The sequence below is a fragment of the Anser anser genome (assembly GCF_964211835.1).
Source record: "Anser anser genome assembly, chromosome: 2".
NCBI classification, from domain to species: domain Eukaryota; kingdom Metazoa; phylum Chordata; class Aves; order Anseriformes; family Anatidae; genus Anser; species Anser anser.
Window position 1 is genome coordinate 34,574,383 of NC_139721.1, and position 27,839 is coordinate 34,602,221.

Below are 27,839 nucleotides of genomic sequence, written 5' to 3' on the forward strand. Positions count from 1 at the left end.
TATCCTTCTTTGTCTGGATGAATTTGGCTTTAAGTCTGGCGGTCCTGGAGTTCAGACCCTGGCCAAATGTAATGGATATTATTTCCTACTTATGAAAGGCCCTGTGTACTTTGTCATTCGGCTTCTGCCTTTGTGTCTCAGTCATGTGTCTTGTACACCTAAATGACAGAGCAGCCTTGACTTCTCTTGATGTTCTGTCTTCTCTGGAGGCCCTCTATGTTTTCAGAAGGTAGCTGAAGACAGCCTTCTTTGCCATTAATGACTGTAACTATGATGTTGTGTGGTCATTACATCTGTCTTTGGTTAAAGAGTCCAGATATTTTACGCACACAGCACACATTATTACACATGTGTAGGGGAGTTTCAATGGCCAGATTCCCAATGGAGAATTTAGGAAGGAGAAAAATAAAAATAAAATTAAAAAAAAAAAAAAACACCAGTCCATAACTCTAAAAGGGTTGTTTCTGGGTATATGCCACCTCTGTTTGGAAAGGACAGGTGGTACAATCATTTGGTATAAATTGACGTGAGTGTCAAGGGGCAAGAATATTAGATCTAGATAGTCTCATCTCCTAACTGTGATGAATGGAACCATGTTAACCCACGGGTGTGCTCCTCAGATGAATATTGAGGTTAAATCTTGATTAGCAGCTACAAATACTGTCACTGTATGAAAGTTAACAAGAGCAAATGCTGGATTCTGCACGTGGAATGAAGTAATCACATATAGACTGGGTAATAAGAGGTTGGAGAGCAGCCTCATGGAAAGGGATCTGTGGGGTTTGGTTAATGGCAAGTTGAGTATGAGCCAGCAGTGTGCCCAGGCAGCCAAAAGGGCCAACCATTCCCTGGGGTGCATCAAGCACGGCATTGCTAGCCGGTCGAGGGAAGGGATTGTCCTGCTCTGCTCTGCACTGGTGCAGCCTCACCTCAAGCACTGTTTTGGATGCCACAATATAACAAGGACATAAAACTGTTAGAAAACAACCAAAGGAGAGCTACGAAGATGGTGAAGGGTCTAGAGGGCAAGACATATGAGGAGCTGCTGAGGTCCCTGGGTTTGTTCAGCCCAGAGCAGAGGAGGCTGAGGGGAGCTTCCTCACAAGGGGGGCAGACGGGCAGGCGCTGAGCTCTGCTCTCTGGGGACAGCGACAGGACCCGAGGGAACGGCATGGAGCTGGGACAGGGGAGGGTCAGGCTGGGTGTGAGGGAAAGGATCTGCACCCAGAGGGTGATTGGGTGCTGGGACAGGCTCCCCAGGGCAGTGGTCATAGCATTGACCCTGCTGGAGTTCAGGAAGCCTTTGGACAATGCTCTCAGACGTATGGTCTGTTTTTTGGGTGGACCTGTGTAGAGCCAGGAGTTGGACTTCATGATCCTTGTGGGTACCTTCTGACTCAGCATATTCTGTCCTTCTATGACAAAGACCTGTTTCCACCCAGATGGTTTTGATTTTGAGTTTTCTTTCTAGTACTATGATTGTGCTGCCATTTCTTTACAAATCCAGCATTTTTACTGCTAGATGAGCAGGTACAATGAAATTCAATTTATTCTGGTTGCAAATCACAACCAAAAGAGAGGGGGACAAGGCTCTTGGGGAGCCATTTATGCAGTGAAAGCTGGGTGTTAGCCGTAGCCAGAATACCACACAAGTTTTTAAGACTTCTGACATCAGAAGAGGGTAGAGCAGGAAACAGTCGGGGCTTGAAATAGAATGTGCTTCTTTGAGCAGGGACTTTCTTTGAAAACTGAACATAAATTTAAGCTGGAAATTACCTTGTAGTAATTATCTTCTGGTAATTTCCAGACAAATGAGTTTCAGGAAGGGTCTTTAGTTTGAGAAGCAGCAGCAAAGTAGGTTTATTAGGCTTCATGGTCAAAAGCTGATGATTTGATACTCTGTGACAAACAGAGAATAATGTCCCAGATAGGAATTAGTATAATTTAGTGGACTCTTTTATAAGTAACCCGTAGTCTTTAGTAACCTCTTTATAATCGCAATATTCTTAAGTACAAACAGTTTAGACTTTGAATAAAGTAATGGAAAATATTATCAGCTTAGATATTCAAGGTAGAATTTTTGTACTGTTGTTAGTGACTAATAATTATCTTTGAGCTTTACGTGTGTATTGGGTACGGAAAGAGGATGGCACCAAACAAAATAATATATGAATATTAATGGCTAAATGAAATAATTAAGATTTAGCAGGGCAGTATCTGTAGTGAAAACGCATATCAACATAGTGTTTAGCTACTAACGTTATTTGAAGATGTCACCTTGAGAGAAAACCAAATAGAGCTAGATATTGCATTTATATATATGTCTGTAGTAAACTGACAGACTCACTTTGATAAGACTTGTACCTCATGAGCACTGAGAGCTGTCAGCCAGGAATTATTTCATTTTGCCCACTTATTCATATAATACAAAGAATATAACATTATAGTATTAATGCAGTCCTAAGACTGCAACATTAACACTGATTTAATAATTCAGCCATGTTTACTGTATTTTTATTCTGGTATAATGTATATAGCATAGCAGTTAACAAACTAAGCCTAATTTAGTAAAGCATGATTTATGTGTAAAGCCATGATTGTATGTATTTTAGATAATCAATACATTTTTAAGAAATATTTTAAAATCTTACTTTTTGCATGCTTGAAGGTGCAATCTTTATGATATATTCATACGAATTTTGTGTTAGAAATGGCCAAATTTTAAGTCTCTAAATCCATATTTAAAACAGCCAGCATCTCATTCCTGGCAGCAGTCTTTACTGCTGTATATGCCAGTGACTGCATGACAAGCTGTTGGCTCAGAAAGTTGTTACTTCAAAAATGAGCTGGGTGAACTTGAGGGTGATGGTCTGAAGTTCTCTTTCTCAGTGCAGTTCAGAAACTGCTATGTAAGTCATCACCAACCGCCTTTTGTAATAGTACTGACAAAACAGGACACATTGCACTTGCAATGTGTGAATGACTTAGGATACAATATCTTGACAATCAATACAATGTTGGATCAGCAGTTATGCTATCTCAGATAGCATATCTCATATTTTTATGTTTTTTTCTCAGGGCTAGCATGTGTGTTATTCATTATCTGCTAGTCTTTTTTTTTTTCCCTATTATTTTGATGTGTTTTTTTCTTAAATGGTTTCTTCTTAAATCTTGGTTTTAGAACCTCATAAATGGCTAGAAAAGGAAAATAAGGAAGAAAAATGTCTCTCCATTGACATAGATTCTTAAGCTCCTTGGTATAAAACCAAGTCTATATCAGTGATTCTAAATAACCATTGATTCTTTTTTTAAAGCAGATTAGGAATACATTAGATTTATCCTTGAACTTCTTGTTGATAATCTGTTAGATGAGTGATTCTACTGGCATTAAAACTTAGTGACATATTTCAAAATGAAAATCTGTCTCTATAATGCAAGCCTGATTATTCTGCACCACTGAAAAGTTCTGTTTTGATAATGGAGCAGCAGAGAAGGGAACTCTTCTGTTTCTTTCTCAACGGTCTCTGCCATGATTGAGCATGTTGTTGGAAACTCCTGGAAAACTTGCTAAGTGTTCCAGGTAAATGAGGCCATATTCTCGATAATTCCCCCTCCCCTGCCCTGCCCCGAGTGTCATCCTGCAAAAGCATAGGACACGTTGTAGAAATGTTATGGTCATGGAAAACATGGGACAGCTGAAGTCCAAACCTGTGCCTTTCCAGAGCCGTGCTTCCTTGGAAAGCTCCATTCGTCCCTCCTGACAGACATGGGTCACTGAAGCACTGCCAGGACAGAGTGGCAGACTTGTAAAATCCTTTTGCATCTCTCTTTCCCTGTGATTTTGGGGAAACTGTGTGCTATTGCATGTCAAATTTTGTCTTCAGCGAATGAGCAACCTTCCTTTGCAATGAGAATCCATGCAGTAAAAATTTCTTACTGGTAGAACCATGGCTGTTTTTTTTCCCTCCATGTATTTCTTTGTATAGAAAAGCTTTCAATCTCTTGAAAAGGTTTTTTGTTCAGACAGAAAGAAATACACAAATATTTACTGGCATTTTGATTAAAATGCTTGTCGAATGGAGGGTTTTTCAAGTTGCTATCCATCTTTATTAAATTCCCTACCAGCTCCAGCGTCTGTTAAGGTCATGATTGTTCTTAAAAAGGCATGATAGAGCTTATTTACTGTGACCCTACAAATGGGCATCCAGATCAGGAGCAGCGTGAACAGCCTTTCTTATCTCCTTTTTCATACATTCAGGAGAAGAGACACGTGGAACAGTTATGTAAAAATTGATAACACCTCAGTCAGAAGATAGAATAGGCCACCGTGAAGAAGGCACTGCAGAGAATTTCATATTTTTTCCTGTATCTTCAAAAGTAATATGTTTTATAAATGGTGTTCAGTTTCAATCTTTGTCACACTGAAGTATCTCTCATGAATCAGAGACAGGGATCCCATTTTGATTATTTTTTTCCAAAAATGGTATTTCTGAGATCCAGAAAAGTGGCCAACAGTGCACATGAAGTTGGTTTATAAACCAATGGCAAGAGAGGCATTTACATCCACTTAGAAATTATCCTTAAAAAAATCGTCTAGAACAAATGATGCTAAATATGTGGTTCAGCATAGTTCTTGGGGTGGTAGTTCGCAGTGAGCCAAACTTACTCTAAATAATTATATTTTATTTTATAAGGAATAGAAGAATTGTTTCTCCAGTAGAGAAGAGGGAGAGAGTTTGGAGAAAGGAGATACTGAAGTCTTCCATCCTGTAGCCCAAGTTAGGTTGATCCGTCTCATCATCCTTTCTTTTCCTCCACCACAGCCATCAGCAGTAGAGAAAAGCATCTTTTATTATTTCCAAATGCATAATTGCATTATAGAAATTAGACTAGGAACACTTGCAAGGTTTTGGGAAAGCTGAAGTAATCTATGAACAAAGTATTAGTCAGACTGCATAATGTAGTTGTGATTAATCTATAGGAAAAAGCAGGAGGTAATGTAGATGCAGTTCTTGATATCTAAATAACAAAACATACAGAACCTGCTGTATATATCTACACCTAGGACAAAGCCTAGACCTAGCACAAAACAATGCTCCCCCTAAAACACCTAACTTATGGATACTGGCCCCTCTGCTCCAACTGTTTTAGTCCATGAAACTTTTCTTACTGGGCTTCATTGCTTACTAATGTAGATACAGCAGCGTTTTGTGTGGAGCTCATATTGATCATTGCATGTAAAGCCCTTGGCTGAGATCAGGTGGATGAACCAGGCATGCGGAAATAAGAATTTGTATTGGCAAGGAAAGGAAAGGTCCTTTGTCAGAGGGGAGAGTTCCACTTCCCTCAGCCTTTGCAAACCTGGCACCAAAAGGGCATCTGCTAATGATGGCTGCGATTCTGAGAGAGAGAGAGATGTGCACACAGGCAGGGCTTTATGTGCCAAACAGGGCACAGTTTACCTCACTTTTCTTGGATTCATTTTCTGCAGTGTTATTGAACTGCCTCCCTGAAAGGTCAGATACACACCAGCTCTGGTGCGTGGGAAGCAGTGACTGTGCGTCAACGGGAGCAAAAGCAGTGAGATGTTGATAGTAAGATCAGCTCTGTTGTTTCGTGAAACACCATCTTCAGTTGTTTTTGGTGTGCTGTAACTCCAAAGGCTAGATATGTAAAAATGGATTTGAGAGATTGTGGTGCTGATTTGATAGCTTCCTGGGAGTGGGGATGGTGCCTGTCTACGTCCGCGCCAGGTCAGCCCTGTCTTTGGTCCGTGGATCAGAATGCTGTTGTTACTGAGATGGCACTGAAGCAGCACAGAGTGAAAATTGCTTATTTACCTGAGGCTTTGTTGAAAGACGTTAATCTATAATTAATTATGAAGTAGCATGAGCCAGGAGAGAATCTCTCTTCTCAATTTTTCTTATTCTCTGACAGATGTGTAGGTTCACAGGTGCAAAGGAAATAAAATGTAAAAACATTCTTTGAAGTACCTGGTTGAGGACTGTGTGCCCTTTGCGTAATCAGGGTTGCTGATTGTTATGTTAATTTTCATTGTGAGAGGAAAAATCCACCCTGAGGAAAGTGTTTTCCTTTATTAGAAATTTTCATTTTTCCTCTGAAAAATTACTTGGATGGGGGAAAAAAAAAGAAAAAAAAAGAAAAAAAAAAAAAGAGCATTTCTCAGAGAACCCCATTTAAAAATTATATCTCCTTTTTTGTCTTATTCAAATCGCTGTCTTTCAAGCCTGTAAAATGACTATGTGACCTGATCTAAATGTGGACCCTTATTGTTGGGTCTGCAGGATTAAGAGTAGTCAGGACAGGTGCAGAGAGTTGCATGGGGACTTAGTGGCTCTTATTCCTTGGGGACAGAAATAACCCTTGTGATCATTTTATATGTATGTGCAAATCATAGCTACCAGTACTTTGCATTGTTTGTATACACAAATTCACAAAATGCAAAATATTGATAACCATGATTTAAAATATTTTTGGCAGATTTTTGTTTTATTGAATTTGTGACTGTAGTGAGTGTGTGTGCATGCGTGTGCAAGAATATTAGGTGCATATAGAATATATTTTATTTATATTTCTATAGTTAAAACAGAACCAATGAGCAGCAGTGAGATTGCTACTACTACTACCACAGACGGGTCTTTAGACAATTTCTCAGGATCAGGTAAGGACTAAACAAAGGTTTTAAGCTCAGCAATTTTCCATTTACTATTTTCTTTTCCCATGCAGTCTAAACCTGTGCACAGCTGCTGAAAAGTTTTGTGCATTTTGCAGCTTATGCCTATTTCTGTTCATCTTACTCAGACAGTGTAAGGCAATAGGAGCATTCCCTGAGTAACAGGCATTAGAGCATCGGGTTTATTGATGACCACTGGTGTCTTCACTAGGGAGCTGGGGAGCATTCTGGCCCAAAGGATTTACTCTTTTTAGTTTTCTCTGTGTAAATATTACCTGCCTCTGTGCCTTGTGTTGTAATTGAGGAGTAGGTCTTCCTCATGTTTTGAAATTTATTATTAGTGAGGTATTCTTTTGTCAGTCTTTTTGTCTTTCTGGAAGTCAAACACATCTTAGCTGTTAACACACAGGAGACAAATACTGTGAGAAAATCCTAAGATGTTTGCACAGTTTTGCATAGCTGTGGATTAACTGTGGTATTTCTAGCACATAATTTTTATGGTACAAATCAAATGAAAAAGTATAATATATCATGGGGTTTCACTGTCAGAGTAGCAAAATCTGAAATCTCGCCACCAGTTAGTCTCTAAGTAGCCAACCCTTTTCTGATCTCGTGACAGCCTCAATTTTCTGTGCATGCTGCAGAGTGTGAAAGTATCAAACTTTAAAGGCAAAAGAAAAGTTTTCTAGAATAAGTTAACTCTCTGAAGATAGGAAAGGTAGTGTGTTTAATCATAGCTACATACATCTGTGGTGATCTGACTAAAGGTGGGACTATAATATTTGACATATCTGCAGTCTCCCTGGCCACAGAAAAGGAAAATACAAGGTGTGGAAGGAACAGAAAGAGATTATCTGCTCCACACTTCACGAGCGCTCTGAGAGTGTAAAGATGATGGATTTTCCCTGTAGTTGGCCAGGAAAGGGGTAGCTGGCAAAGGGTAATTATCCATGCCTTGTTTATTTCCAAGTACTTAGCAATAGGGCCTGTTGTTTCTCTGGCTGTCTGATTTTACAGTAGTCTCATAACCTGCAGCTGACCTCTTCCTGGCAAAGGCTTCAAAATCGACCTTGGGACGTAGAGAAGAAATGGCACCCAAATGGTAACCAGAGAGGGAAGCACTATCTGTACGGCGCTCCTGCAAAGAATGCTGAGAGCAGAGCGCATGGGTGCATCCAAGATGACCTCGGCAGCACCCAAAAATACTGAAAGAAATTAATGTTTGCAAAAATGTCTGTATTAGCAGTGACTGGTCTGGGGAACCCTTAAGCTGCGGGAGGAGAAGCTCAGTTAGGTTTAAGTGTTTCCCTAAGAGAATTTGCATGTTGATCACGACATCTTTATGGAATACTGAGTGTTTTAAAGGTGTGAGAGCATTTTAGAAAGCAGGTAACACAGGGAAAAAGAGAAGGAGGTGTAATATGGTAACACATCCTTATGCATTATGGAATTATTTTTAAAAGGCACGTGTTCTGAAGCTGACCATGTGTTTTCAATACAGGCGTGTATAAAGCTCCTTCATAAAACATAGGTCTTAAAAATTCTAAAAGTTAATAAAATGTTGCACTTGAGATAGCAATAATCCTTTAAAAATATGAAGGAAAATGTTTCCAATAGGAAATAGATTGTTTGCATTAAAAATGTTGTCTGTGTGCAAGCAAAGAATAAACTATTGCTCAGGAGTTGTACAAAAGGGCAATTTAGTACTTGAAAGCTGTAATCAAGATTTTAATGTTAAGCATTCATGTATAGTTGCTAATAAAATATTATTTTCTACCTAAAATACCAATGATATTTGAATTTAATTAAAATCTTGTTAATACTCTGAAATTCTATTAGGAAAAATAATATTTATCTTAGGTGTGTATATTTACACTTCTGTGTGCTTTCTTTTCTCCTTGGTGCAGCAATTGGAAGCAGTGGTTTCAGCCCAAGACAAACACACCAGTTCTCCCCACCACAGATTTACCCTTCCAAGTATGATATCTTTTAAAAATAATACTAGTAGTAGTAATAATAATAACTGAAATAGGCAGATTTTAACCTCATTTAAAATAATAATTGGGTCCATCTGTTAAGTCATAATTTAAACCACAGCAGTTTCTAGGAAAAAAAAAACTATTCTTTTTTTAATGCTAAGAATGTATTTGAAAAATATTTGAAAAGTTGTTATTTTACTTATTCTTCTATTATTGATTTATTATGGTTGTTTTGTCTCTATCTTACAATTTCTGTTGTCTAGCACATCTATGATTATTTGTTAATGAAGTAATACGCTTATAATAAGGCTAAAAATAAATACACACTTGTCTGTCTAATGCAGTGTCTGTCCTATTTTCTGTCATTTGTAATCAATAGCAGACCATACCCACATATTCTTCCTACCCCCTCTTCACAAACGATGGCTGCATATGGGCAGACACAGTTTACAACAGGGATGCAACAAGCTACAGCTTACGCCACCTACCCGCAGCCCGGACAGCCCTATGGAATCCCTTCGTATGGTAAGAAACCACATCCCTATGTGGCAAATGATTTTTTTTTTTGAATAAGGCAAACGATTTTTTTTTGCACAAGATTACATGACCTTGTATCAGTGCTTAGTGGGACTGCCATGCTCTTGAGCATTTCTCGTGAAAAAGTGGTAATTTCCCTATTGGAGTGAGTGCAGTTTAATTTATGTATTAAAGAGCTAAGAAGCTATTCAAGAGGACGTCTTTGTTCTGGGATCAAGGAGAAAGATTCATTAGGCTTTTAGTGGTGATTTAAAAAAACAGCACTGAAACAGGGAAAGAGATCTAGGGACTTCCATTAAACAGGCACAGCTCCTGGTAACTCGCCGAGGAGTTGTGCTTTCTAGCAATGCAATAGGGGAAGTTGGCAAATAAAGGCTGATACACGTTACTGGAACCTGAGTGTGTCAGTGAAGCTGCAGTGATTTCCATCAGGTAAAGGATTAATTCAAAAAGACCCCCACTGCAAATCTCTCTTTCAGTGTTTCAGAACTCCACACAGGTGAAAACTGAGGTGAATTGCCAATACAGCTCTGTCTGCCTGATGAAGAAGATAGTACTAAGTAGCAAATATTACTCCCCCCCCCCCCCAAAAAAAAAAAAAAAATTTAAAAACAATCTGTTGTGGGTGAGACGATTTTGCTGCCAGGCTCTCTGCTGGCAGTGCACACAGCAGTTCAGCAGCAAAGGTACATTATTAGAAAATAGGTTTTATATTCCTCTAGGGGAATATATTGAAAATGTATGTTCTACATGCTTTTAGCATGTTTTTAGTATGTTCTGTAACAATATATTCAAGTAATACAGGTTTTCATACCAAGAAAAGAGAACTCATAGTATAGGTAGTGTCCCTTAAAATTATTAAAACTTTTAAATGCAATGCTGGTGAATCTTTCATCATGAAATCTGCAAGCCGAAATCCACTGGGTCTCAAGTAAATCCTCCAGAAGATTTCTGTAGACAATAGGAGTAAATATATTATTATTTCCCTTAAAAAAAAAAAAAAAAAAGTTTCATTAATATGTCATTAATGATTATGATCCAAGGAAATATTCTTCCTGTGGCTACAATCTTGATTACTTACTGCCAAAAATGTTTATAAACATGAGCTGGATGTTTGTTTCAGTTACACATATTTTAAACTTACACAAACAAAATATATATATATATATAAAAGTTTTCAAGTCTAAGGAGATGGGGAATCTTCCCCTCGCAAAGAAAAAAAAAATAAAAGCTTATGTTCCTGATGCGAGCTTGTCTGCTATTTCCAGCTGGATCAGGTGGTATGATAACAGATGACCCCTTTTCCCACTGTGCTTTCGTTGACACATTTTTCCATTTCTCCTGCGACACTTCATGTTACTTGTCTGTCTGTGGTGGTGTGGGCAGCCCAAACACTGACTTTTTTGTTTTTGTATCATTCCTCTGGATGAAATCCTGACCCCACTAAAGTCAGCTATAAAACTCTCACCAACTTCAGCAAGACCCTGATTTCACGACTTGAGTTGAGCTGTCTCGCTGTTGTCGGAGCTATAATTGAGAGTTGCTTTTCTTGGCAGCTGCTTCCTAGGGGTTAACGTGCCTGCCTGCTCTTCTGTTTTGTTTTCCCACTCCATCCCCTGCACCTAGGACATCAGATATTTTTTTTTTCTTAACGTTTTACGTTGCAAGAAAAGTGTTTTGTTCTCAATGTTTTACGTTGTTCTTTTCAGCCAGCGCCCCCGTTTGGGGTGAAGCTGCTTTTTGCTGATGTACTTTATCATCTAGCAGTAATATTTGAAAGCAAATAACTTCCACAAGGTTTTGGGAGCTAAGACCATAGCTTTGCATATTTAAGGCTCATCATATAATCCTAGTTCCCAAAATAAATTACATGGGGACCCCTGGGATGCTGATTTGCAACAGGCTGATTTGCAACTGAAACCTTGTTTAGAACCCAAATTCTCTTGGCTCTGTAGCATAGATCTCATGTATCATATACTTTGCCTTTCTCTCTTTCAGGCAGAGAGCTTGCAACAGGTATAAAAAGAGGAGACTTATGACATATGCAAAAAAAATGGGGGTTGCAGTGGGGGGAATTCTTTGTTTTTGTTACTGGAGAAAAAAACAAGAAAAAAAAAGTGTGCATAAATACACATATCAATCCCCCTCAACTTTTCTCTTTAGTGCAGAATTTGTGAAAGTGCTGCCTTGAATGCACCTTTATCTGGGCATTTTTGCACTCCCACACCTCCACCGTGGTGCAGCCCTGACAGCAGGAAGGGGGGTGGAGGGGAATGCCAGTGTCAGCTGCCTCCTGCCGCTCCTGGCTCTGGTTCATCTGCAAAGCCACTGAGGAGGCTGGAGAATTTCCTGAAGCTCCCTCCTTCTGCCTGCCCTGGTACCCGCATCTAGCAAACGATTCCCTTACCCTGAGTTCCTTTCTGTTTCCTCACTGTCCCTTCACACTCCCTTGCATATATCAGACTTGGGAGGAGAAGGGAGCACCAGGTTTGGTGAGTGAAAGCCTTATGGATGAGAGCAGGTGGGAAGAGTAGGTCCCAGAAGATGAAAGGCTCTTCACGGTGTGGAGGTTTGCAAAAGGACACGTCAGTGCCAACTTGTCTTCGCTCAAGTGGCATCCTCCAGCCACTGCCTTTGATCCTGCTTCATCTGAGATTGGGAGTTGAATCGGGCTGCTAGAGTAGGAAGTGTAGAAATATAATGCTTGATTTAGTTAAACTTTCTCTGCACAATATTTAATCAGCATTCCAGAAGTCCTTAAGCACACAGATCGTTGATACCAAAGTATCCATAGCAGGAATTTCCTCTTGAAACGAGGTGTCAGATTCATCATTGTGATTGTTTATTTGTAACGTGAAACAGAAGAAGCAAGCGTCAGGGGAAAACAAGCAAACAGGGTTAGACTGGCAGCTAGCGAGTGTGGCATATGGAATTAGGGATAATTAATGACACCAGCTAAAAAATAATGATTTAAATGACAAATTAAAGAAAATAAAAATTGAGGAAATATGCCACCATTTGTATGTAGGGAGATACTGAAGTTTTGCAAACACAGTAGCTTCTCAGCCCTCTCCCACCTTCAAACATCATTGAATATTATTTAAAAGAAAAAAAAAAAGAAGTTCTAACCAGGCAATGGGCTTAGATCAACAGACGTTTTCAAAAGAATGTTACTAATTCACACTTAGTTAATTCAGTTCAAATAACCGTGGCTTTTGAACAATGAGGTATCACTGAATGCCATAGTGAAATGTAAGAGTATTGTATTACTTTTCCATTGCTTTGGCTATAATTATTTTTAAATGGTAGTTCATGTCGGGACAACCTTATAATTAAAACTAAGAGACAGAAGCTGAATTGTGTGCATTTCCTAAGTATTTCACTTGCTGATATTTCCTTGCTTATTGCCTTACAAATTGGTGTAAGAATCACTAAAGTAGGGAGGCAAGTCATTCATTTAATTGGACTTTTCATTCTTTTATTACTAAATTTGGAAATGAGAAGGTGATGTGTAATGGATTTCCCTGTCAGTACAGATTAATGACTCTCTGCTGTGTTTTTCCCGGTTTGGGAGATTGCTTCAGCAATATTTCCTGTCTATTAGGTGTTTATTTGTTAAAAGACTAAATGCATTCTGTAGTATTTAATTAGTTTTGAAAATCCACGTTGTATTTTATGCTGCTAGCTCTCTATCTACTTTTAAAGAGGTGCTTAATTCCTTAGAATGCCATCGCACTTGGAGCCATGTAGTTTTCTTGTAAGAATATTATACAATGCAAATCTCAGTTATGTCATTAAAGGGCGGATGGCAGGAGAGCTTGGCTATGCTACGCTTCATTAAAATCATATAAAGTTGCTAATCTACCTCTGCGAAATGTCATGAATATATGGAAAAGTTAGCCTCTGGCAGGAAAGGAAAAAAGGAATAATGCAACTTCCTGTTCATGTATAAATTTCTTTTGCAGTTATTGGAAACACAGTTTTGAATTTAACCTCTCCCTGGTGAACTTCAGTTTTATGTGTTCTTTTAGACTGCCCTTATCCCATTCATTTGTGCATACTCTCGGTATTCTTTTTCTCATGCATGCAATAGTAGGTATGTGTTAAAAGTGCTATTAATTAAGCGATTTTATTTTCCATCCCTGTTTGAATATGAACAAATAGATTTGCTGTCACTAACTGATTTAGGTGCATTGTGGGCAGGCATCAAGACAGAAGGTGGATTGGCACAGTCACAGTCACCTGGACAGACAGGATTTCTAAGCTACGGTGCCAGCTTTAGCACACCTCAACCTGGACAGGCTCCCTATAGCTACCAGATGCAAGGTCTGTATATATAGATGTTACCATTAATTAGATGCAGTTAATGCTGTGTTTTGTTTTTCTTTTTTTTCTTTTCATTTTTTTTTCCCTTGTTTCTTTACATTCCTGGGATAAAAATGAAAGTTTGCTTGAGCACTTACCTCTGATGTTATTTCAGTTGGAGCTGAAATGATGATTGCCTTTGCTGAGAGCAGCGATGGGCCAGCTCTCAGCAGTTTGGAAGATCCCTCACTTAGTGACTTCATTAATTCTTACATAGTGAGGTGTTGTAGTGTTACTACAGTAAAAATGTTATCTCTGAATAGCAATAGTTGAAGAAATAGTGAATGTGACGAAGTGAGTCCTGGAAAACGTGTCAGGATTATGAATTTAGGAAGTGCCAAATATAATTTGACACCTGAGTGTATTCGGGGAGGGAAAAGAAGATAAAAATACCTACTGCAGCTGTGGAGGTAGCTAAGTAATGATTGAAGTCTGTTTCTTTGAAGTCTATTTAAAAGCTGTAAGTCTTTGTATGTGTGAGCTATTATTATCAATTATATTTTGTAGCTCTACTTGCCTGTTTAGTCTACTTAATATCTCTCCAACCTGTTCCCCTGATTCATTTTCCCCCTTCTGTACTGGGAAGCCCCTGGGTGTGCCTGGTTCTGGATTTTCACCATGCTGAGAGATATTTGAGAAACCTTTTTTTAAATACAAGTAGCTATTTTTGGAGGTTTGTGTCAGGACTTTTCTCCCCTAAATTTGATGGTTGAAATTAGCTGCATTGCAGATTTTAGCATTGCTGAAATAAGCAATTTGTAGAGCACTCACAGAGTTGGAGCACGTTTTTTAATTTCAGCAACTCTCTTTATTGTTGTGCGCCATTCAAACTGCTTGCTGTCACATTAGCACTCTCTGAAATGACTTGACATAGAAGTGCATTCAAAGACAAAGTGAATGAGGTTTTGCTTTTGTACCATGGTTTTAAGCGTATACTGATCTAGTCCTTCGCTTGGACGCAAGAGAGGGTTTGGTTTGGTTTTGTTTTGTTTTGTTTTGTTTTTGTTTTTAAGTCCTCTTTTGAACTGTGTGTTGAGTAGCTCAGTGGGGCAGCAGTGACCATCTGACATCTGAAGTATCTCTTACTTGTAGTGTGCTCTGGCAAGGAAAAGGAAGATGGTGTAAGATTAGCATGCTAACTTTTCTCTACACACCAGTTAGGGGTGAACTTCTACTCATTTGAGTAAATATATCCATAACCAGGTCACTAGTTTTGCTTCCTGCAGATAGCCACAGCATTTTAAAACAAAACAAAACACCAGTCTGTAAGAGATCTCAAGGTACTTGACAGCAGCTATGAGGAGCTCCTGGATAGACATTCAAGCTTTTAAGGAACTGATAATTCATGGCAATACAGATATTGAATAATCATGTCTGTGTTCCCTATAATTTTTGTTGCAGTAATGCCTTCCTGCCACAGTTATGTATTGGGATCCTGTTATGCTAACCTTATATAGAAAAATGAAAAAATAGTCCCCATATAAGTCAGAGGCTAATGTAAAACATACAGGCTAGCTGGGCATAATGTAACAATAAAGCTGACATTGCTTAGGCAAAATAAATATTCGTCACCACATATTGGTTATCTAACAACTCTAAAGGTTTATTTTGTAAGATACAGAGCAGAGGGATGTCAATAAAAAGGGATTTTAGGGAGGATAATGAAGTGGTTTTGCAGATGTCTACGGGAAGCTCATTTGCTGGAGGAAGGAAAGGGGGAGCAGCATAGAATAATGTGAGGGAGTGCTTGTTGGAAAATCTTAAGAGTAAGCAGTGAACTTTGGCATTAGTAAAGCAAAGCTAGGATTTAGTCAATTGACTACATAAGAGATCTGTAATAGGTGTTGCTTTGCTTTATGCAGCATGCAAAATGTGTTTAAGAACATAACTGTCAAGGCCATGAAAGGGTGGCAGTTGTCAAGAGGTTGAACAGTAAGATCTTGAAAAGCATTTCAGCTGTACACATTGAAACACCAGGATCTAAAAATATTCTGCAAAAGAAATGTATTAAAGATGACCTGTTTTTGAAGCTCTAAAGGAAGGAGGGACACAGGCATTGATTTCATGATAGTATTGTTCCCAGGGCTGAGGGAGGAGGTGGTCTGAGTCTGGGTCCTTCTCCAGCTAGGCTGTTCTTGGGCTGAGAACTGCATCTACTTAGGAGGCAACAGATAGCCAGGTGTTTGATTTTGGCAGGAGACACAGGTAGCAGTGGGAGAGCCTGGGAGTCCTTGTGGTGCATGTATCAGTTCTGTCATGCTCATGAATGGTAACCACAGTGTATGGACAGGAAAAAACTAGTCTCCTGCAGAAACCTTGCAGAGTGTAAGAATGGAAATAAGGAGAATGTTTCAAATGAAATATTTGTAGAGTTATTAGAAGCTAAGGAAGAAAACAATCTCATTGCTAACCAGGTTTTTCTTGCTGTTAAATGTTGACAGTATAATATTTATACTATATATTTGAATATATGCTTTGAATGGTTTCATATTTTTAATGGTTTCATTAGTCTGACTTTTGTATTTCAAATGACTTTAAATTGTCTTAATTCTTCCTTTTGATTGACCAGATGTTAAAAGTAAACAGGAGCTTTTGTTTCCCTTTCCTGGTTTAATTTTGGAATGAGAAACCATTCATAGTTTTGACTATTATTTAGGGATAGGATTGATTCTCTTGACAGAAGACTGGGGTAGTGCTACTGCTGTTTGGTTGTTTGTACAGAAACCTCCAGAGAGGGAAATGAGTTTATTCTCCCTTTCCCTCAAGCAGTGCATGGGCAGGCAGCAGCCTCAGCCTTGTCATAGTCTGCCATAGCCGTTCTTCATCTCCTGCGTGTGGCTGCTGAGCTGCTAAATGAAGATAATGGATCCCACAACCTCCTTCATAAACAAGCGTTACATGACAGTGCACTTGGGGCCCTGCTGGCATCCTTGCCTGCAGTAAATGGGATTTCCTAGCGGCCTAGCAGTTGCTCTGTTTATGCTCCCTGATTGGGGTTACCTTGTGCTGAAAAGCTTTGGAGGTATTCTGGCTCTTCTCCCTGAGGTGAATGTCTCCCTGAAACACCACAACATGGCATCGCGGTACGTGTGCAGTCAATTAAACCCAGCGCTTTTCCTGACCCTGCTAAAATTACAGCATGATTAGTCACTGAACAATAGCAGGGGGAGAGGCTGCCAGCTTTTGAAAATGGTGAGGAAAATCACTGTGTGCAACTCCTTGCTGAAGTTATTCTGGTAATTGGATTTTTGTTTGTTGGGATGTATTATCCCTGTAATGGGGGGTGAGGAGAGGAGAGGAGAGGATGGGAAGAGCACCTACGCAATTTTGCTTGCCTGTCTCTGCTCCTGCCCTTGCTTTAATGAGTTTGTTCCTTAAGCTGTTTTTCATATAAGTTGCTTCATAGATGTTGAAAGACCACTTACATGACTAATGACTGTGGGAATGGGCCGTTGTTCCTATATTGGCATGGTTACAAGGATTGCTCAGTGAGGATAAATGAAGCGGGGAAGGGCTGGGGGAAAGGCCAAGGAGAGGGCTCCATTTGCAACTGTCTTCTTGAGTATCCCCTTTGCTGTGATAAAAACATAGCTTTTACTGTGCACTGGGGTAGCCTGCTGCTGGAAGGGTGCTAAACCTGTGGTGAACACCAACATTGTTTTAGTTACAATGACTGTGATGTTTCAGAATATACTAACCAATTGGCTTGGGAATTCATCCTTAAAAAGTAAATGTTAAGGTATTCGGTTATTATTATACAGTATAAAAATATCGTGCTAGATGGCCAAGCAGTTACTAGGACAACACGGGGGAGTTTGCCAAAGATTTTTAAACACTGTAAGCAAACGGAAGAAACCTTGAGCTTAAATAGCCCATCTGGCCGTCCTCGGCTTTCCCAAGAGAGCTGCGCTAAACTTCTGCCACATATATTGTGCCCTGATGATAGACGTAGCCCATGGCAAGGAGACTGAGCTAGGAAAGCAAATGGGCTTCTGTGGAAAATACACAGGGGAGGACTGCATCCTGCCCATGGCAGCAGCGCGGGGGCGAAGCCTGTGCCGGGAGCTGCCGCGCTGGGCCCAGCAGGGCCCGGCGGCCTTCCGATGCTGGCTGGGCTTCCCAGCTTTCATGTGGGCTCTTGCTCTTTGCCAAATAGACCTTTGACCTGCAGTTGACAGCTTTTATCACGTTTTAAAGCTGCGTAGTTGGCCAACTTGCCGCAGTAAATCTTGCGCATTTCGTGGAGGTTCTTATTTTTGTGTTTGTTCAGCTAATGCAGAGACAGCAGCTCTATGCCACGCTGCATCTGGTTATTCAAAAAACAAATGGCAAAATCGAAGTATTTTAAAGGCAACTTTAGGCCAGTAGTTCTGGGTGGCCCACAGAGCCGTTTCTGCAAAACCTGCTTCGTGTTTGTTACGGTCTAGGAGACCCCCACCCCTCCTCCATAGGAGCCAGCGCTGACCATGAGATGAAAGGGAGAGATCTGTGTGTTAGTATGTGTGTGTCTTTGTCTGAGGGCAGAGATGCTGACTGCCATGTAATTACTTTTCTCATTTGCTCTTGCAAATTATTTGCCAAACGTTCTGTGGAAAGATAATGTATTCATTCAAGAAAAGGTTTGTGGGTTGTAGTTGTGTGTTGTATTTTTTCCTTATGACTGTGAGAGGCATTTCATATCTTTTCAGAATGGTTCAAACCACGCACCTATAAAACTGGTGTTTGAATGTATTACTGCATCACTCAGAAATAACTGCAGAAATAAAAGAGACACAGTAACTTACATTCTTCCAGCCAAAGCACTCTTAGAAATAAAATAGCATTTCAAAGTTTTGCAATTTAAAACATTTTTCAGCTGTATTTTGGCTCTGGGGTTTGTTATAATAAAAAATAACATCTGTTTTCCAATTTTAAATTAAATTTAAAACAACATGTTTTTCTCATTAGTACTGTTTATCTGTACTATCTGCTAAACTTGGATGTCAACTCTTCTGCTGAAGTAATCTGATTTTAGTTCACAGGATTAGTAGCGTCTATCAACAACCACAGAGCTTTAGTGCTAATAGCAAATACAAGAAAAATGTTTACAGTCATTATCACACGTTAAGTTTAAACTTCATTTTTTTACTCCCACTGCTGTCGGACATATTTCACATCTCTTACTCTGAGGCTTAAGTGGTGTGCTTTTTTAGTAACTTTTGCAATTGAAGCATTTAAATATTTTTCCTTCTGACATGTCATAGCTAGGAAACTTTTTTTGTTTGTTTGTTTAAAAAACATATATAGCTCACAAATGCCCTATAGGGGCTGTGCTAAGCATGCAGCCCTGCCTGCGTTCCTTGCTGTTTGGATTTGCAAGAACTGTCACTTTTCCCAATGAATTGTGTAAGATGTCGTTGTTGAGTTGTGTTGGGCACACCAGATTATTGGTGTACCTGTAACACCTGGCCCCCTCTTGGCTTTCATCCCTCCTTGTCTCTTTTGCTCATGTGCATCTTTTCCTTCCAAGATCTCAGTGTACCTCTGTGCTAAGCAGGTTTCAGGGGTGAGGGAGGCTGCAAACAACCCGTGTGCTTTGATGCGAGTTCCTTGCTCACTGGTGCTCTCCTGCTGTACGAGTTCAATAGGTTGCCTCATTACAGACTTTCTGGTGGCTTACAGAGCTTCACCCTGTGCATCCATATGTCTCAGCTGGTGGCTGTGTCAATCCTGGGTTATAACCAGCAAGGGCAAAACAGCTGAAAGGGGGTTGCTGCCCTTTTAGTGGAACGGCTTCTCAGGTTAGATATTAAACAAGAGACCCATCTGTCTATTTTTGGTGGCTCGTGAGGGGGATGTGAGAGGAGAGGGAGGTGAAGGCAGTAATTCAGTCTCTGGGCTAAATTCAATCTTCAGTCTCTCTTCTAAGAGAGGTACTTTTTTCCCTTGTGTCATGCCTGATAGACTCTATCAAAAAAGTAGTTTTACGGCCCAAGGCTGTCTATGATCGATTAGTGAATCCTAATCGCTTCACAGGCAGGGTAAGCATTTTTGAAAAGGGTGTTATGGCTTTTTTTTTTTTATTATTATTGTTTCGTCAAGGCACTGAGGTTCAGGGATAAGAGGAGACACAATGCTCGAAGGCAGCAGGAGAAGTGGAGTCCATGGGCTCGGAGAGGGGAGACAGCATCTCTCAGGACAAGGCTCAAAGTTATTGTTTGACAAAAAACGAAAAGGAAGAAACCCTGATTGCTATCTGATCCTAGGTGTCTGCAGATTCCTGTCTAAATTTCAAGTTTCTGTCAAAGCAGGGTGGTGGTTTTTTTGTTGTTGTTGTTGTTGTTTGTTTGTTTGTTTTAATTCAATAATGAAACATAGGGTATAGGAACAATGAATTATCACTTTCCCTGTATTAACATGTTACAGACCTGATGACAACCAGATCAGTCAGCATATGGGAAATATTACAAATATGCCATATCCTTATAATATAATTGCATGATGGAAGTTATTTTCCGATACTGTGTTTTAGTAATTCACATAATTTTTCATTTCATTTCAGGCAGCAGTTTTACAACATCATCAGGAATATATGCAGGAAATAATTCACTCACAAATTCTACTGGATTTAATAGTTCACAGCAGGTAAATTTGTACATATGACTGGAGGAAACTTTGACAAACTTAGAATTCTCATCCACTGAAAAAATGTAGCTCTTAAATAGCTTTCTGGAAAGCTATTTTCTCAAGTTAAATTAATGTTTATGAATGTTTTTCTTCAAATTGTCAACTTACAGTAATAGAACTAATTATCTGGGTTTGACATTCTTATTCACACATCTTCAGTAGTTTGTCTAACAAGCTATTTGTATGAGAAGACATACTAAATTATTTGTAATATAGATTTAGTTTTACTGCTTTGCAGTTTTAGGTCCTATAGCATCTAGTCCAGGAAGCATACGTGCTGAAAGCCTGACATATGTTTGTAGTTATATTTTGGAATTTATACTAAAAAGTAGCAAAACTTTGATAGTCTATTCAGTTGCATATTTTTGTCTTGCAGGAATATCCCTCTTATCCCAGTTTTGGCCAGGGCCAATATGCACAGTATTATAATAGCTCACCGTATCCCTCGCATTACATGACAAACAGCAACACCAGCCCGACGACACCCTCCACAAATGCAACATACCAGCTTCAAGAACCACCATCTGGCATCACCAGTCAAGCGGTTACAGATCCTGCAGCAGGTAATTACATGGATTTTATGGTCCCTATGAGGCACATTTTTGTAAGTTGAAAGGGGGTTGAATTGGATTTTTTTTTCTGTGTAGTAGTCGTCGGCTTTTTTTTTGTTGTTGTTATTATTTCTTAATCCTCAGCCTGTGACACGTCTTGCACAGATTCTAACAGAACAGAGACTAAAGAGAAACGGGGATCAGTAAAAGTTTAAGGCTTTTACAAAACACAAGTTTTTATATCTATTTGTAAAATGTTTGTGTTAAAAATTTGCGGGATATAGGAAAGTCTTTACACTAAACCAGAACCTGCTGCTTTTGAGCTCTGTCTTCATTAAGATAAAATCCTTTGATTTTCCCTAAGAAAGACTGAAATTGAGAGGCCTTCAGACCACAGCCTGAGTGTCCACTTGAAAGAGAGCTTTTGTATTTTTCACTTTCAGAGGACATAATAATGCTTGTAATAGGTAGTTGAAATTGCACAAGTGTTTCCATTTTAAGTAAAGATTTTCAGTGGTTTGTCCTTTTTCCCAGTCATTTTACCTTTCTTTTCGGAATTTGGCAGTCCTTTACTAGTTGAGGTATTTTTTGAACATGTATGCCAAACTGCTCCAGCTGTTTTTGGAAATGAGGGGTGAAAAATACTTTTCCCATTATTAAAAATAAAAAATGAAAAAAAAAATTAACAGTTCAAGCATGTCAGTAGTTAGTAGATGGCAGAAGTTTGAAATCTGTCAGAGAGAAGGTCCAAGTTTGCAGATGTATTTCTCAGTAATGTGGTGTGTTTCTCAGCTGTGGAAAAGCAGCTATGATTTGGCAATGCTACCAAGAGGCTTTATTTTGGAGGTTTTGTGGGGAATATTGTTTTCAGTTTTCTTGAGCTACTTTATGAGACCAGTCTTGCATGTGCAATGTCAGCTTTGATATAATTTGCTTGTGCACTGTTGTTTTTCTGTATGAGCGTGTATGTGAAGAAAGTGTATGCAGCGTTGTGCTTTTTCTCACATTTTCTGAAAATAAGTAGGGAAGAAAATACAGTTGGGGTGTGTGTTTATATACACAAGATCCCATGTGAGTGCATCAGCATATTTGAGAAGGGAATCTTTTTAAATATATGAATGCATTTTGGTGTCTGCAGCTTTCAAATATACAGATGTATAGTGGAGTCTGCATAATGATTCTGGTTTTCACTTTCTTTTTAAGTTTTTGGATTTATTTTTTTCTTTTTAACTTGGAAGCAATAAATTTTTCTTACCCTGAAAAACAAACATGATTAAGTTTTAGCTTTTATCAAGATATTTACATTGAATCATTGCATCATCTGGGTTGGGGTTCTTGCAAGATCTTCACTTTTAAAAAACAAACAAAAAACAAACAAACAAAAAACTATTTGATATTTCCTAAAAGCAACATTAAAGGCATGTATGGAGAGAGGAGCTGTATTATTCCAAAGCTCAAATTTAGTGGTTTAGTCAAAGTCTTTCTATTAGTTTTCTGTGCTCCATAGTCCTAGACAGGACTTCTCTATCACTTTCATTTTCAAAAGGCTTTCTTTTCTGGCTCAGATCTGCTATATTCTTTTTAAGGAGGTTTTGTCTAAAAATTTGGAAGAAGGTGATGGGCTTTACCATGGATGTATCAAGTTTATGCTTCCACATACATTCATGGGGTATCCTGTCACTGCTCTGCTTAGACATAGCCATTCTTTAGTCATGTGCACATCTACTCTGACATTGCTGGGAATGCCTTCTCTCTCCTTTTATGTTACTGATGCAATAATTCCCAAAACAAAGTTTTTTCAAATGGTTTGCAAGTAACAGGTCTTAAAGTAACTGATTTCTCCATTTGTCTTAATGCATTTTGCTGAGGCATTTAAGTTAGTCAGGGGAGAGAGATCAGCACTTCTAGAGAAATATTTAGAGATTAGTTTAACTATAATCTTCATCCAGAGGCACCAAAGTCTCTCCATTGGTATGAGAGCAGTTTAAGGTGGCTGACTACCATGCTGGGTTCCTATATTAAAATTAGGCAGGATCATTTCTTTGCCTCACAAACCCTGAACCCTGGTAGAAGCAGCGACCAATCAGTGAATCCAGTGCTGTGTCTGACATCTTCCCTTGGATAATATTAATTTTTACTTTCTTCTTGCTTAGGCTTATCACACAACCTCTGCTGAGCTCCTACACAGTATGTCTGGGAGATAAAGCAAGGAAGTGAAAGTGAAGAGGGAACAGCATGGGAGAAGGGAATTCTGGTTGAGTGATATGAGTGAAACGCATATTAGAGAGAAAAAAAATCCACAGAACAAATGAGCAAACTAACCAAATTAAAAATAAAAATAAAATGGGCAAATATATCACAATTAGTCAGTTTTCTGTAGAATATTTTACATCTGGTCAAGTTGGACTGCTGAGTCTCTGCTGTGATTGGAGTACCGTATGTAAGGGATAGTGGGGAGCAGTGCAGAGCCATCGTGTTAGGCTGCTATACCGCTTATTAGGGTGGGCAGCAGCTGCTGAATTGCAGCTGTTCTTTGTGGATGTTGACAGCCCTAGACATCTTGTGTATTAAAAAAATATATATGTAATCTGTGCAGTTCTGAAATATGCCAGGACAAGCACAGAACAGCCTTCAGACTTCACAGAGGCACCAGAATCATTTGACAGACATAGGGGGTTCCCATGAATTTCTGCCAGTAAGTGAAACACGGGAGTTTGGTAACAAACAATGTGAAAAGAGAGAAATTATGAGCTCTAGACATTTTTAATAGAGTTTTGCAAACTCAGAAAGCACAGATATTTTCACTTAAAATGTATTTAATTCTTTGTTCAAATATAAAATAATCCTTTTATGGTTTCCCACAGTCCTTAGTTAAATATGCACGTTTTTCTCATTTGATCCAGGACATCCAGGGATGCTTGCAAAAGAATAAGAAATTTGTCATGCTCGGTATTTCTTCTTTCTCTTCCCTTTGTGGATCTGAAAAATCTCTTGTACATTGGTCACTAAACCTCTTGATTACACAAAAGTTGATAGTTCCTGTCTCCGTAAATCAGACATATAAATTAATGCTATTTTCTTGGGAACCTGGGAAGGCTGTAATTTTGCTAATGAAATAATCAGAAAATCATTAAACAAAATAATAAAGCTTAGTATGCCATTTAACATTTTTAACATATGCTTTACTTCAGATTTCATTGGAAATTTTGTTTTAATTCAAAAGTAAGAATCTTTAAAGGTTTGTGGCTTTTTTCACTTGTAAAATTCTAACTTTCACTTTACAGTAGAAAATGCTTTTCATCAGAGTAACAGTAGAATATTAGGTTCGTTCTGGGAGGAGCTTTAAATCCCTACGTGAATAAATTATCCCAGGTATGAACAGCAAATTGCTGATTTTTCATTTGAGCTCTAGTACATAAGAGAAGTAATAATAACTAAAGTTATAAAAATAATAAAAGTACACGTGAGCAAAAATCCACTATTCCTTCCAGTACTCAAATTCATTAAAGTAGTTTCAGAGTAAACAAAAGGAAGTATTTCTTTGTCTTGCATATAGGTAAGCTGTGCAGCTCCTTCCTGCAGCATGTTCTTGATGTGAAAATTTATGCTGGTTCAAGCATTGTCAATCTTAGAAAAACTCAAAGATTAGACACAGATACCAACTTTGTTTCAAGAAATTCTTGACAGAAAAAATGCCTGGAAACAGTGGATGAAGGCATGTGTCTGGCCTTTTTGAATTCTCTTAACTGGCTACTTGATATTGAAATTTATCCTGGACTAGTAGCCATTTTGCATCAATCCATGATGCCCAACCCAATGTTCTCAAATTTGTTTCCTCTCAAAGAGGAATGGCCAGAACATGTATTTATAAGAGTTAATGTAGAAAATGACTACTTTTTCTAAAGCTCTAATGATTTTCTCTTGCAGTATTTCAACTCCATCATCATAGCTGGTAACAGAAATTTCTTGATTTGTGAAAATTTTGGCTTAGAAATGCAGACAACAAATCTGAATTTATCCTTTTATTTCATAAGAAGCTGTATTTATGATTTATTACATAATATTTCTTATTTCTTACTAAGAGAGGGCTGCACTGTTCTTTAGATCTGATCTCAGTTTTCTTGGTTTCTGCAATAACTGCAATGTCTGTTTAAAATATTACTGGTAGGTGGAGGTTTTTGTGCTGTTTTTTTGTTTTGTTTTGTTTTTTGGTGTATGTTTTTTCTTTTTTTTTGGGGGGGGGGGAGGGATCCAGATTATTCATGTACTTCCCAATGCAGATTGAAAACCTCACAATTTCTTTGCTAACCAACAAACATTGTTCTCAGCCATGGGTCACGATTTTGCTGTTAAGGGCTAAACGTCTTTTTCCTTGAACACTATATCCCAAAAGGATATAGCGTATATAGTATTGTGAAAGGGAAGTACCTTTACAGTTTCTCCTTACTAAGTTTCATGACAATAAATTAAAGATAAGAAAATGAAACAGAGCAAAGATACTTTACAGGCAACTTTTCACTACTACCTGTAAAGAAATATATAGTGTTTATTCACAGTATATTACTGGTGTTCTATTATTTGCTCTTTTTCATAAATAAAAGTCCAGAGTAAATCTGGAGTATATATTTATATAGGAAGGAAACAATGAAACTTCTGTAAAAACTGAAATGAGATTGGATACAGTAATGAATGGTAAAATATAACACTGGTTTTACTTTTCTGATATTGGTTATTCTTCTGTTTTTTACATTGACAATGTATAACTTTTAACTCTTGCATTGCATTCAACAGTATATAGCCTGACCCATCATCACAAGATAAAAACTTAATGCACCTTTCAGTATATATTTCTAATAGATAAATAGGATTTTTTTTTGTAGGATTAAAAGTAATAATTATTTCAAATCATTTAAAACCATAAATAATGACTAAGGAAGAAATTGAGAGAGGTACTACCTGCCCATTATAGGAGTGCTTCATCTTTTCTTTCCTTCAGCACTGTAAATTGGAGAGAAAGCTTCAGACCACTGCAGGCGCTGTTAAGAGAGTTGTTGTTGCACATAGTCATACATAATGTCTACTGCTATTTATACTAAATACTGTTATTATTTTTTTTCATTATTTTGAATAATGAAAAGGTCACCCAAGCCTCAAAATAAATAGTCCTTTTTGCCTATAGATCTAATAGCTTTTTTATCAACAGACTATTTAGGATTTCTGTCAAACTTATAACAGTATGCTAATAGTCTTCAATAGACAAACTTTAGATTCATTTTTCACGTGGAGAAGATTTTGGCTTTTGGTCAAAACAACATTAGAGATTCTTTCTATAATCTCATTAGCAGACATTGTTGTATTTCTTGCAATACTTTCTTAGTACTTTTACTTACAACTAATGTAGTGGTCATATTTATACAGAAAGTAAAAAAAAAAAAAAATGCATTGTTCAGTTTTGGTCCAGTTTTATGTAAGAGCATAAAGGAAGAACTTGATATAGTGCTTATGAAATCTTTTTTAGCTTTATACAAAAGTCAGGAAATCATAGCATGAGACTGACACTGAAACTATCTGTATCTTAAATTTTTATTTTAGTATGCAGGAGCTGAAATAATGCTTGCCTGAGAATTTAAGATATTTATTCAAAACTAAATATAAAATTTGAGGGAAATCTAGATGTAATATAAATGGAAAATATTTACATGTACCTACTTGCAGAAACATTTGGCTATACTAACTATCCTAGACCCATCTTGTTTGTATAATTTACATTGTGACATGAGATAGGATTACTTTGATAATGTGGATTTACTCATTTTTGCATACTCTTGCAGTGTAGTAGGGAAAGCCTGATGAAATTTGCAATGTTTTTGTCAATAAATCTACCTACAGACTCACCAGTGAGAAATACCTAAATATGTACTTTAGAGTAATTTTGAGATTTTGAGATTTCTGCGACAGATAGTTTTCCCCAGATTTGTCATTTGATATTATTCCTGTTTAGTGAAATCAATAGTAAGAAAATACAGCAATTACTTATGGGGAATTTCTGTAACAAATGAAAGGAAGCACAAAATACTGTATTGCAAATGTTCTCTGTGACTCTATTGTCTATTCATAAGTAATGGAAGTATTCTAATTTATGAGGTGATGGGAAATATTCCTGTGTGACATAAAACCATCAAAATTGCATACAGTGCTGTGTGGCATGGACGTATATGCTTGTGACACTGCATGTCAAGTTGCAATTATACGGTTCCTTGTGACATAGTTTAAAGTCTACTGTAGTATGATTCATGCATTTCAGGTAGAGCAGAATGAAAATATATTTTATTTTTCAGAGTTATGTGTCATTTTTGTCTGGCTTGGGAAAGGAGATAGACACTTATAGAATCTGGGTTTAAGATGCTAGTTGTTTTATTTTTGTTGTGTTTTGTTTGTTTATTTGGTTGTTTTTTAATGTATAGAGAAATCAAGATTGAGTCTTTTACACTTGGTCCAAGTCAAAGTTTGGAGAGAAAATTCAGTGTGTGAAGCAGGAACAAGCTGTAACACTTCGGTACAGAAAGCCTGGAACGGAGTGCAGAGATGTAAAATTATATGTGTCAATTAACGGATGCAGAATAACTGTTGCTACAACATTAAAATAATGTTTTGAAGGTGTATGTAGCACACAGAAATGAATGTAGTCGTTGAGATGAATCAACCGTCCCTGTACCCTACCTGCCACAGTGGCTGTAAGCAGACAGCCTGAGAGCCATGAGGACAGGCAAAGTTTGTATAGGTTTCGCCCTGAGCGCTTTTCTAGCTTCCAGATATTTTTCATCTCAGGGGATTTCAAAGCTGCCATTGTTTGTATGTTTAGGATGTGACTACATTAGCATTTTAATTTGGAGCAGGAGTCTTTTTTGAAGAGAAGAGCTTTGGCTCAGTAGAGCAGTCCTGGCGTCCCACCATACAAAACTGACCTGAAAGGTGTCCTGCATCACTTAATTCCTCCAGCCCCTAACGAGGGTGCTCAGGGCACCAGGCTGGGCCTAGCCTGGAATG

The 27,839-nt window shown here is 38.2% G+C and overlaps 1 protein-coding gene across 14 annotated transcripts in view; it reads left to right on the plus strand.

The window, feature by feature from the left end:
- The window catches only part of EYA1 (EYA transcriptional coactivator and phosphatase 1), a 177,995-nt gene that overhangs the window by 98,662 nt on the left and 51,494 nt on the right, over positions 1–27,839 (plus strand). For 9 of the 14 annotated variants that reach the window (XM_083826580.1, XM_083826575.1, XM_083826578.1 and 6 more), the window contains 6 exons: positions 6,602–6,682; positions 8,602–8,671; positions 9,053–9,198; positions 13,399–13,536; positions 20,117–20,199; positions 20,618–20,804. In XM_083826580.1, coding sequence (XP_083682706.1) covers positions 6,602–6,682; positions 8,602–8,671; positions 9,053–9,198; positions 13,399–13,536; positions 20,117–20,199; positions 20,618–20,804 — 705 coding nt within the window. The remainder of the gene's footprint in view (positions 1–6,601; positions 6,683–8,601; positions 8,672–9,052; positions 9,199–13,398; positions 13,537–20,116; positions 20,200–20,617; positions 20,805–27,839) is intronic. The other 5 variants (XM_083826583.1, XM_083826582.1, XM_083826581.1 and 2 more) reach the window with 5 other exon arrangements.